The sequence below is a fragment of the Myripristis murdjan genome, chromosome 5, assembly GCF_902150065.1.
Source record: "Myripristis murdjan chromosome 5, fMyrMur1.1, whole genome shotgun sequence".
Lineage (NCBI taxonomy): Eukaryota > Metazoa > Chordata > Actinopteri > Holocentriformes > Holocentridae > Myripristis > Myripristis murdjan.
In genome coordinates this window covers 9,219,332-9,231,596 of record NC_043984.1, presented here as the reverse complement: position 1 = coordinate 9,231,596, position 12,265 = coordinate 9,219,332, and the positions used below count along the sequence as shown (strand labels likewise).

Sequence of the window (12,265 nt, the reverse complement as noted above, 5' to 3'; positions counted from 1 at the left end):
TAAACTGATTACAAACTTTGCAAGTACATGTTGTGGAAGTGTGCTACATTCACACAACAGGCCTTCATGCTCTATACTAATTTTCTGCCCACAGGATGTCATTTTGGATGACTATAACAGGATACTATGGCTTTATCTGCACTGCCGCTTTTCCAACACCTTTTTTCAACACATGTGCCTTCAAGTTTTGACTGAAGTGAGGCATTTCTCAGGATACTAATCAAATCAGGTATTTGACTTTCTTTCCATTGTTGCTAGCTCAACAATTATATGAGCTGTCTTGGGTGAATAATGTGAGATTTATTTATTGTCATGGCAATGCTGATAATTTCCATCTGTATATTTAATATGAGTTGTGTGTAGGTCAAATGCCTTTTGCAAAAATTAACCATAGTTTAATATGGCAACCAAACTATGGTAAGTTTGTTTTTTTTGTTTTGTTTTGTTTTTTTGGCAGCAAGTTAACACCATGGCCTCTGAACCATGGTTTTATTATGGTTTAAGCACTGATTTTTTTTTTTTTTTCTACAGTATTATTACCAATTACTCATAGTTACCATAATGTACCTTATTTTTTAAAAAAAATGGTTGGACTATGGTTTGGAAAGTTACTCAAGAGCACCATAGTAAAACCATGATAATACCATGGTTAAGAATAGTAATCATAGTTACCATTAAGTACCATGGTAAAACTGCGGTTAACACTTAAAAGCCATAGAAAACTATAGTGAATTTTCACCCTGATAACAAAAAATCTGAGTTGGAGAATTGTTCTGCCAGAGTGTAAACACAGCCTAAGTTTAGCCCTAACCATCTCGTTCTATAAAGTGACAAGAAAGAGCACCAACCAAATGCCCCTGGGGGCCCAACAGGACTGCAAACAGATCATGTTGTGGATCGCTTGCTCTTGCCTGGCTAAAGTTCAGGAGGGGCGAAGGACAGCCTGGATTCCAGTTAGTAATTTGTGCAACGTTTCTTCACTGTCCTTGGTTGTCCAGGGAGTTTTAATTCAAAACAAGAACATTAACTAATTTAACTGGGGAAAAGCATCTTTTACAAAATGAACACTGAATAGATGTTACATTTGTTTTTTCAGTCTGGAATGACGGCAAGGATTGTGTTTTGAGATGAGAAACTTCCTTAGTGTCTGGCACACGGTGTTTGTCTGTTTGTTTGTTTGACTGTGGTTGCCTTATCTTATTTACAGTAAGGGTGTCTGCACACTACAAAATTTTGACAAGACCTGCTTCCTGTCAGACTATTCAACACACATTTCAGAAACAGCTTTTCTCCAAGGATTCCTATTGGAATCGCAGTGTAGAACCTGGAGCAGAGGTGGCAAATTTGGGCCTGAAGGCAAAGCTTGACATTATATATATTATTTTATACGGCTGTTTTTCTCCACCAGGCACTCAATCCCATTTATTTGTGGGAGCTTATTTGTGATTAGCTTGTGATGCACTTGTTGTTCTTGTTTCATCTGCATTTACAGCCTTTGTTTTCAATCTATAAACGTATTTGTCAGAGGGAAGTCCCAATCATCATCATGCTGACGAGATGCAGCGTGAAGGAAAAGTAACTGTGCTGACGATTTGATTATCCAAACAACTAGCAGGATCTGTAGCACCACTGGAATATTTTAAGGTAATTTTCTTGTAATTTAATGACGATACTTAACAATATGTTTTGTATTTTTTCATTAATTTCCTGCGATTTTTTTGTTAAATATATATATATACCGTATTTCCCCAATTAATCGCCCGGGCATTTAATATGCAAAATCAACTTGGACCCCAGGCGTTTAAAAGAACCAGGCGGCTATTCGCTGCAGGCCTTTATTTATTTTTACACAGACCTGCACCAGGCCATTATCGTGATCACAGTTACTGTCCAACATATTTACAGTCGGTCGATTTAAGATTATGCTACACCCTTTTTTCTAATGTTAGCTAGCTCTTATTTTGACAGAAAACGGAAGTGCCGCACAGTTATTGTGCGGCTAACTGTTTACTTCTGCAAAAATAAGGTGAATAGCCTTATTTTGGGTTTACCTCAATATAATGCAAATAATCGCCCCGGCGGTTATTCGGATGGGCGTTTAATACGCGAAATGGGTGCAGACCTCAGGCGTTTATAAGAACCAGGCGGCTATTTGCGGCCGGGCAATTCAGTGGTGAAATACAGTATGTGTGTGTGTGTGCGTGCGTATACCGTAAGTCATTGTAATTTTCCACGTTTTTGAAAGAAATTGTGTTCTCAGGGCTGGACTACGAAGTAAGTTCAACACAGCCAGGCTCTCGTTGCGTGAGCTGGCTCCACAAAACCTAAAGCCCCAAGTTGAGATAACTTGTATCACGACTGGCTTTGTGACTCAGCAGAAACAAACTGTCATCATGGAGAGCTGTGAGGAGTATAAAAAAAAAAAATATTACTTTGGCCACCAATAAGGCCAGAGAGGAATGTTGGCAGAAAACTGCAGAGCATGTAAATTTGTAAAATCTTCCAGTTTATTTCTATTAACTCAACATTAAACTCAAGAATTGCATTTAGGACTCACTATCCTATAAGGAAGGATACATGTAAATCACTGTAGTTTTTGTCAGTATCAAGTAAAATAAATTTGACTGATATAATATTAGGCCTCTGTTTGATAGGCTTGGATTTTTATCCAGTGGTTTATTAGATGCGGTACCTGCGGCGTCAAATGCACTTGGCAGCAAATAAAAACCAAGTATAAAAATACCATTCAGAGTGGGATGAAGTTGCTATGGCTTATTATTCTTCTATTTTGTGGATGATATTCAGTTTAAAATTTAAAGGGTTAATAGATGTATTACCTGAAGCAAACAGGGAAAAAGACCATTTTAAGCCTAAACTCTGAGCATAATGTGGTCTGGAGCAGGTTATGTTTGCAGCGTATGTTTCCATGGTGACGAAACTGGGTCAAAAGAGAGCCGCCTTCATGACACGGCAAACTCTGGCTTTCGACTCAACATACCTCGCTAACCTGTTAATCTCGCTTTGTAGTCCAACCCTCAGGTGTCAAAGGGTTAATGACACAATTAGCTAACGCTAGCTGCAAGTAAATTCACCATCTTGTGATCACTGGTACAAATTAGCGTCAAAGAAAAATGCCAGAAATATTAACATTATTTATTTATTTATTTAATTCTTCATTCCCTAGATCAAGCCCACTGAATCACGATCAACACCACCCACATTTCAGCGGAACTGAGTTAAATGAGTCACCAAAACAAATACTGACACTTGCTTTCCATAAAGGCAGGAAGTGCCTGGTGAGGAAATGCAGTTTAAAATAATGCAGATTTCTTTCCAGCAGGGGATGGCCGAGCTGCCAACTTGCTGTTTTATGAAGAGGGAATTTTGAAGGAATCTTGCAGTGTGCATGCAGCCTTCAGAGAGAGACAACATTCAAGGCGTAGAATATATCTAAAAAGGAAATACTGTACAATAGTCACATCACAGCCCAGCAGAGTACAGAGAGAAAGAAGGAGAAAATGGCGCTTTTTTTAAACATGATTTTTTTTTCACTGTATCATTTTTTCTTTTTCTTTGTACAAGCATGTAAGTCCCCAGTCTCGCTGAAGTCACTGGTGTGTATGTCTGTTATGTTTTTTGTTTTTTTGTTTTTCTCTTCTGTACAGGGTGTATGTGTTGTCACAGGCACACATATAGACCACACACACACACGCACACACACAATCACATATGCAAGCACACAAGCATGCCCTCTCCACAAATGAACACATGCACACACATACTCTTTCTTTCTCTCACTCACACACACGCGCACACACACACACACAGGCTGGGTTTGGGTCCACACAAGGCACTTGTGTGCTTTATGCGTCCCCAGTGTTGCGTTGAGATTGACAGGCAGCGTCGACAGCGAATCAGCAAAGAAGATTTGGGCTGTCAGCCAATCAGAAGGAGCTGAGCGCCTCAAGAGCCACTTCATAGCAGAACTTGTACTGTTCCTGTGGAGGGACAAACAGCATCAAAGTAAATATTTTTTTTTCTTGCAATTGCACCTTAATATCTCACAAGTGTGAGATTTTTCTCTGTTTTTAAACAATTATGTAATTGTTTTCAGGCTACATGCATTTATTTGCAGTGGGTCTTAAGGCCAGTAGCTTCAGTCTGTGATATGGTTGCCTCTAAGTCAAGCCATTTCTGTGCAACATGGATGAGATAATAAGTAATTTTCATCATGATTTGGTCACATTCACTTGTGATGGCATTTGCTTTCTGCTGCCTCAGCCACCCATGTCTTCCTCATTTGGATTTAATAAGTCCCAGGACCCTTTTCCCCTTGTAATTACAATCATTTGTGTATCAGGTTGCATCTTCCTGACTTCCTATGCACATGTCACCTGCCAGATCTACTTTCCAATTCAAACAGAAAACTAATAGGAAAACATACTATTAATTTGGAAAAATCCACTTTGTATTTGTTTATATGTTAAAGTGAATGGTCACACCCGGATAACCTTACACACCCGGATAACCTTACAACCCAACACACTACCAAAGTTCAATTCTGTTTTAACAATTTTACAGACTGGATGCTCAATATTTTGCTATTTTGTAATGATGAATTTCAGCAGGTTGCCAACAAACAGTGTCAAATCAACCAATATTGAGATTTCACTCAGTCCATAAATGACTTTAACAACATCGTGCCTGGACAAAATATTTTCATTTGAGGGGTGGTGTGCTTTTATGTGTGTGCCTGTCTGTGTGACTACTGCAGCTCTATGTGAGTAGGCATGCGTTTCCTAAGCATATCTGTGGTATTCCTGAGGTGTGTGTGTGTGTGTGTGAGTATCAGCAGGTGTGCTTTAGTCCTTGGGTGGGGCTGACAAACTGAGTGATTCCAGAAAGAGAAGATTAGAACTGTGTTTGAGACAGCTGCTACCTGTGTGTGTGTGTGTGTGTGTGTGCGTGTGCGTGCGTGCGTGCGTGCGCGTACATGTGTATGTGTGAGAGTATAAGGCAGCGGCTGCTTCACCTGTCTTATAAAGAATATAGCCATCCTAAGGTGCTGGGTGCAAGTGTGTGTGTGTGTGCATTTGTTATTGCACATATGTGCATGAGTGTGTCCTTATGCATCCATTTGTGTGTGTGCCCATGTTTGTGCATTTCTGCCTATTTATATTTGGGTGCATGTATGTAGACTGTGTTTCTTCGTTATAATGGACACCTGGGAACTGTTTCTTCACCGCCAACTGACAACGTAGGCTGTGTGTGTGTGTGTGTTTGTGATGCTCGTCTACATACCAGCAGTCTTGTTTCTCCTCATGTACAGCATGTATGTATCTATTTGCCTGTTCCTTTCTATCAAACCATGCTCGTGTATCCATCTGTGTGTGTGTGTGTGTGTGTGTGTGTGTGTGTGTCTCCTTACCATAGTCTCCACCATGTTAGTCTTGTTGTTCCTCAGTGTTTTGACTGTGTGGAAGACGTCCACGATGTTCTGCTGCTGGATCATCTCACTGATGCTGCAGATGGCACAGAACGTTCCGGAACGCCCTCCGCCGGTTCTAAAGAGACGGAAAGAAGGTCTTCATCACTGAACATCGTCATCCTCACCATCCTGGGAACATCAGTGTCAAAGACAAAATCGTTACATTGTCCAGGGGGAAACAGAGGGGAAAAGAGAGGGGGAAGGGAGGTGATGTGACATGAAAGAGAGAAGAAGAATGCAAATGACATGGAGAGGGAGAGAGAGAGAGAGAGAGAGAGAGAGAGAGGAGAGAGAGAGAGAGAGAGAGAGAGAGAGGAGAGAGAGGAGAGAGAGAGAGAGAGAGAGAGAGAGAGAGAGAGAGAGAGAAATATGAAAACAGCCCCAGTCTGTTCAGGCCTGCTGCTTTGAAGCTTCACAAGTCAAAGATGTTCCCTGTCCCCTTTATAGAACAGCGGGAACTTCTTGGTTCCTTTTATCACCCCAGGAGACATGCTTTTTAAAATGTGTTTATCATGCAATGTAATGTTTCCTTTTAGGAACCCCCCCCACACACACACACATACACTTTTCTTCAGCCTCTGCTTTGTTGTGGCTGCTGTTTATATTGTGTTGTATTATGATTGTGTCAGGCTTTGACAAAAAATTCACCTGAAACTGATGAAACTTGAACTTGAAAGAACAAAAAAACTTAAACTGAATTGGGCCTTGCAGGTGTAATGGGGGAGGTTGTTAGAAATGAGTGTATGTGTACAGTTTGTGTGTGTGTGTGTGTGTGTGTATGTATACAGTCACTAAAAAAGGAAGTCAAGTTAAGGTTCAAATTAAATACAAGGTAAGGATTCAGGAGCAGGTGGTCAGGTTAGGTTTAGCAGATAAATGTAGAAATGCAAATGAATGCAATAATCAAACTAAGAAGTGCATTTATGCAAATGTGTGCTATGCAGTTGTGTGCTTGTGAGTATGTGCAGGTAGGTAGCAACGTATATGACCGAAGAATATTGCTCATAATATAAAATCATCGGTTTGCATACATAAATACAAGAGTTGTAAGGTTGGAGACTGATCTTGGTCTTGAGACCAGCAGCGCCAAATCTCAGGTTTGGTCTTGATCTTGACCTCAAGTCTTGTGGGTTTTCCATGATGAATAAAATGCTTGAATAAAATGATAAACAAACAAAAAAAATTGCAAAAGGAATTTCACTTGGTCACCCTACTACCCGTTCCTGTATGTTCTGAGCTGATTGATCCCTCTATACTATCTGCTGTTGGCAGTACTCACGATGTTCTGATTTAAAATAAATATATAAATAACAGTGATCGCGTTTTCACACTTTTTTTTTATGTGCATTTTGCCATATCAAATTAACAAATGCTTGATGGAAACAACAAATATTGAAAAGTATCTCAACAATGTTTTATGCTTGCTTAAAGTTGGGTAAGCTTTTCCTTCAGTAAAAACAAATGTGGTCATTTGCAATAGAAATTTAGCCAAATAAATACAGGGCATACACACAGGATTTAATCTCAATCTGATGTCCCTCTTTGACCTCTGACCTCAGACAGAGCTGTCTGTCATGGCAGATGGCGGTAGCTTCAAATAGGACCAGGTGGACAGATGAAGAAATCAAGACAATTGTCTCACATATTAAATAATGGAACAGCAGTGAAATGTGACAATTTGATAAGGTTTGGAGATACAAATGCAAAAAACACGTCCTTGTATAAAGCAGGCACAGCCACGTAACTCAAACTGGTTCCCTATAGCAACGTTATGACATCATTCCCCCACACTAGATGCTACACCACATTTTCTTAAACAGATGTTATGGAAAAACATCTTAATTCACTTGTTATTATTGCAGCATTTAATTATTCGCTTGCAATTAATTTGTACGTGTCATAGAAACTTGTGCAAGCCCCAGTTTTTACAGACATCTCAAGTGGTACCACAAGGATACGCAGGTTAGCTTGCTAATGTTAAATGACAGGACCAGCTCATGTGCACATACTTCATTTAGCTTTGTTTTGTTTGGAATAGAAGACTTGATTAGAATTAACTAATTAACTAGCTAATTAATTTAACTTCACCAGCTACTGTTATCTTTATGAAGAAAATATATGATTAGTGCTAGTGACACTTCTGCATTTATAACCTGATGTGTGGGCTTTGTGTGTCTATCACATTTAGCCTCGAGTTTCATCTTCTCTAAAACAATAATGATTTATAACTCTTTACCGGTGTAGAATTTCTTAACAGTGATTAAATAAAAATATTCAGGAAATGATAATATTTAACCTGTGTGCGCTGAACAAGATATTCAGGGTAATGCTGTTTAGAGTTGCATGGTAAATACATGGATGGCATCTGAAGTGTAGTTTAAGTTGCAGGTGGATTTGATCTTGACCTGCTCATGAAGAAGTGAAATACATTTAAAGCTGTTGTAAAATACCCAATCAACATTCACCTGTGCTTTTACCATGCTGTAATATTTCAGTGGTAATGTGCTAAACAACGATCATCACTCTTCCTGTACAAAACTTGCATTGCTTGGTAGAAGAATAACATTTAACTCTATTATGGAATGACTAGTTGTATAGGTTTTATTAAAATAATAGATTTTAACATCTGAGATCTCTTTCTTCCAATGATGTTGTGTTCTTTTCATAAAAGCAATGAGCCTCTGTTCTTTGTATTGTCCCTAACAATGACACTGTCTTCAAATCACTGGGATCTCTCTTGGGTTATTGCTTCAAAAAGGGCACAAAATCTGGCAACAAAGCATATTCTCGGGGCAGCTGAATAATTTCCTTTTTATTGTTTCAGTAGGTCACGAATAGGGTTTGGGAAATGTATGCAAATGACTGCTTATGCATATTTCAGAGAAACAATTTAAAGACTTTTTAAACACGTTTTAATGTCACATGGAATTGGATTTCAGACCAATTAAAAGTTGTTGTTTTTATTTTCTTTCTTTCTTTTAAGTTTCTGAGCTAAAACAAAGTTCCTAAGCTAATATCTCGTTGAAAACAGCTAATGAAACTTTTAAAACTGTTTTTAAAACATTTTAATTATGGTATTTGTCTTTCTTTTTCAACTTTTTAACCCTGACCCCACTCTACATGACTGTCTGACTAGGGCCCTAAATTTCACTTTTTAGGACTTGCTAAGGACCTAGTGAAATGCAGTTGCAGTGATCCTGACTTGCTGATATCAAGTGCTCTGCCTCAACAGTCAGACCACCAGCAATGAAATCAGCTCCAGACGTTCCCTCTCTCTCCTGGTTCCAGCTGAATTTCTTCACTATTCCAGTTGAATAAAACATACAGGTACTGAGACGTAAAGTGGCAGCCGTTACTGAAATCCCCCATCGTCAGTACCCTGCATTAATCCTAGTGGAGCTGCTCCAGTTTGCTCTCTTTCTCTCTCAAATGTAGAAAAAAATCATTAGTGTATGTTTCACCCTAGGAGGAGTACTAAATGAACACATCATCATCAAGACAGCTAAATGTCAATTTTCAAACTTAATTTGTAATTGACAGTTTCAAAAACTATACAGGGTTGACTTTCAAATAATATAAACTTTCTGTCAAACTCTACATTGTCGGCCATTTAACACCACTATCATGTACTGACTGAATTATGTCAGTCCTACAGAGTATGTCAAAAAATGTCAAGAAAAACATCACCAGTTTTCAATACCTATCAAATGATTGTCATTATGCAGCCTATCACTACTGGCGTTAGTGTATGTTATGCCTATGTAACGTGATAGACGAATCAACATGGAAATGTTTGTGGCTACATGTTTAGTTTCCTAGTTTCCTACTGCTACTACTTCTAACATTGTAGGAAATTTCAAAGCAACATTAAAAATTCACAGTTTGTTTGCCGGCTGTTGAGTATCAAAGCCTTATGTTTATCTGATGAGAGAAACAGTATTTATGACAAAATAAAGATGACAATGAGTCAAATTTGACCTACAGCAGATGGGACAGGGTTACTTGGGTTACAACGATTACTTTGCCAGGCGCTGAGGCTGTTGGGACTTCACCGACACATAAACATGCAAACAACACACACACATATACATACACACACAAAAAGTCATAGAGTTTTATGAAATAAGAACAAACTGAAATGTAGCTTACACCCTGTGGACATGAATTCCATAACAACTACATTCGTCCACCATGGATTAATTTATGTGACAATAGCATGAATTTTCTCCTGCTCATCATGTGAAAAGGTTAGCTAACAGTTAAATTTTTCCATGTTAAGGAAAGCCCTTTTCTCATTTGCCCGAGGTTAACTGTAGTCCAGGGCTTAGGTTAGCTTCGATTTACACTAGTACTTATTAACCCAGGGCTAACACCTAGCCTTAACACTAAGCCCTGCCTTAAAGATTCACACTTGAAAATGAAAGCCCAGGATCAGTGTTCGTAGAGCACTTGTAGCACAGCTTTGATTGGACAACAAACACTCTGTTGCTTTATAAAAATAATCTATCACTGACATTGATTCTGACATCAATTCACTCTGACTTTTTGGGGATATCCCTAGAAAGTCAGGGCTAACCTGCTCTAGTCCAGGGCTTGGTTAGCCCTGGACTAAGAGTGGAGATAACCCACACTCTAAGTTGCAACTGTGAAAAGGCAGTTAGCCCGGGGCTAACCAGGGACTTAGCCCTGAGCTAAGTGTAGTGTGTAAAGGGAAAAAAACTTAAGTTAAAGTCAGGGTGAGGGTTAGGGTTGGAGTTGGGCAGTGAAAAAGGTTTGAATAATGAACTAAGGACTGAATGTTCTGGATCCAAAAGGACATTCATTGGTGTTTCTCAGTGCTACTTTGCAGACAGCTCAGTTGCCCCGTACAGTTCAAATGAAACCCAATTTTTATTTCTCACTACTTGTTCAATCAGCAATATTGTTGTATTTACTGATGATCACCTTAGTAGATAAGACAGACACAAACTAACTTCAAATATACTGAAGCTGTCTGTGGTAGGGGTAAGCTTTTGTCATGAAGAGACACTAGTTAAAAAATAAAATTTCCCTCACGTTGCCACAAGGTAGAAAGTTGTAGGTCAATGTCTCCAACCGTCTCCAACCTCCACAACCTCACTTTCCACTATGCTATTGCAATATCAAACTACGTCCTGTTTCTAGTTAATTGTCCTCAATGTAATCTTTCAAAGTGTAAAATGTATTTCTCTCACTTTCCTTGATTGACACACACCATTTGCTTTTAAAAATTGTGCTCTGGAATGCACTGGAATGAAAAAGAAGCTGACACAAAACAGCATGAGAAATCAACCTACCTGGAATGCAATATCACAAATTGTAACATTAGCATGTACAGCCTCTGATACTCCCTCCACTTCCAGCTCTGCTCCTCCCTGACTGATTACCCCTCCCCCAGTGTCTCTCTGTCTCACTCCCTGTGTGTGTGTGATTGCCTGAGTGGACACAGGTGTGTTGGAGACGGTGCAGGACATCACCAGCTGCTTCACATCCTGAAATCAAGACATCCCTATATTGTGAGCTCTACCAGCTCCAAGCTGCCAGATCGTAGTCTCTGTCACAGGCAGTAAACGGTGCTTCCAGCCGTTCTTGTTTGCTGCCTGCTCCAGAAATCTGAGCCTTGTTTGTTCTCCCCGCAGGTCTGCCTGTTCTGACTCTGGACCCTGTCTTCTACTCCTCGTCTTGTCTCGTCTGCCCTGCTTCCCCTGGACCTTGCTCACATAACCCCGGTCCCTAGATCCTCCGGACTCTACTCTGAACCTGCCCTGCTCTGCATCCACTCTCTGGATCACACCCAGCTTTACTAAACCCACAACTTAGCATTACAATAAATTACTAGTGACTAGTAATAAATTACTGGTCAATCTGTTTGCACTTGGGTTCACCTGCTGACTCGCCATGTGACACAAACACCATGCGACAACCTGACACCAAAGCTTGAGGAAATCAAGACAGCTTGCTAACCAGTTACATGTGTGGAGATGCTCACATTTAGTATTTAAGTCATCTTATCTGTAACATTTGCAAGTGGAATATTTCAGAAATCAAATGTAGTTATAATGGAACAGTAGGGTCAAGGTAGCTCAATATTCTTCATTTGCTTCTATCCATATATCTGTGCTTTTGTATACATAGATAAAGCACAGACAGTCTGAGTGCACTGCTGCTCTCACTCTAACAGGTTCCCCAATGTGACCTGCTGAAAATGAGACATGTGCTTGGTATTAAAGACCCATCAGATTCCAAGCTTCAGGACAAGTAAGGAGAGAAAATAATCCATTTTCACCAGTTATTGACAGAATCACCATGTTTCTCCTTATCTCTGGCATTTCTGAGCCAGTGAAATCAATAGCTGGGGCTGCTGTCTTTAGCCTGCAGCGCTGAAATCCTGCATTCCTCTCACTAACTCACACACTTTTATTGGTGTTGAGCATTACGATGGTTCAAATTGGCCATTGCAATCGAGGACTGCCACTCCACGATTCATTTTTTGTCCATTATTTGAATTTTACACCATTATTAAAAAATAATTTTAAAAAATGAAGGAGATGAAATTATCGCTTTTTATTAATAAGTGCCTTTGTGTGTGTGAGTAGGGTAAAGAACTGAAGGGAAAATCAATGTGAAAAACAGTTTGAAAAAATAGTTTTTCACACATTAAGATTTGATCATTTCTTTTTCTTAAATGAATATCTAGCATGGGGACTGAAACCCTTCTGATATAAGCAGGCCTCATGACTATTTTTTTTTTTTTTTTAC

General features: G+C 39.4%; 1 protein-coding gene across 29 annotated transcripts in view; it reads right to left on the bottom strand.

Annotated features, from left to right (window-relative positions):
- Positions 1 to 2,466: 2,466 nt before the first annotated feature.
- The window catches only part of ptprt (protein tyrosine phosphatase receptor type T), a 490,886-nt gene continuing 481,087 nt past the window's right edge, over positions 2,467 to 12,265 (bottom strand). For all 29 annotated transcript variants that reach the window (XM_030051856.1, XM_030051857.1, XM_030051859.1 and 26 more), the window contains 2 exons: positions 5,429 to 5,564; positions 2,467 to 3,998 (listed from right to left, as the gene is read on the bottom strand). In XM_030051856.1, coding sequence (XP_029907716.1) covers positions 3,945 to 3,998; positions 5,429 to 5,564 — 190 coding nt within the window. In that variant the 3' untranslated portion in view covers positions 2,467 to 3,944. The remainder of the gene's footprint in view (positions 3,999 to 5,428; positions 5,565 to 12,265) is intronic.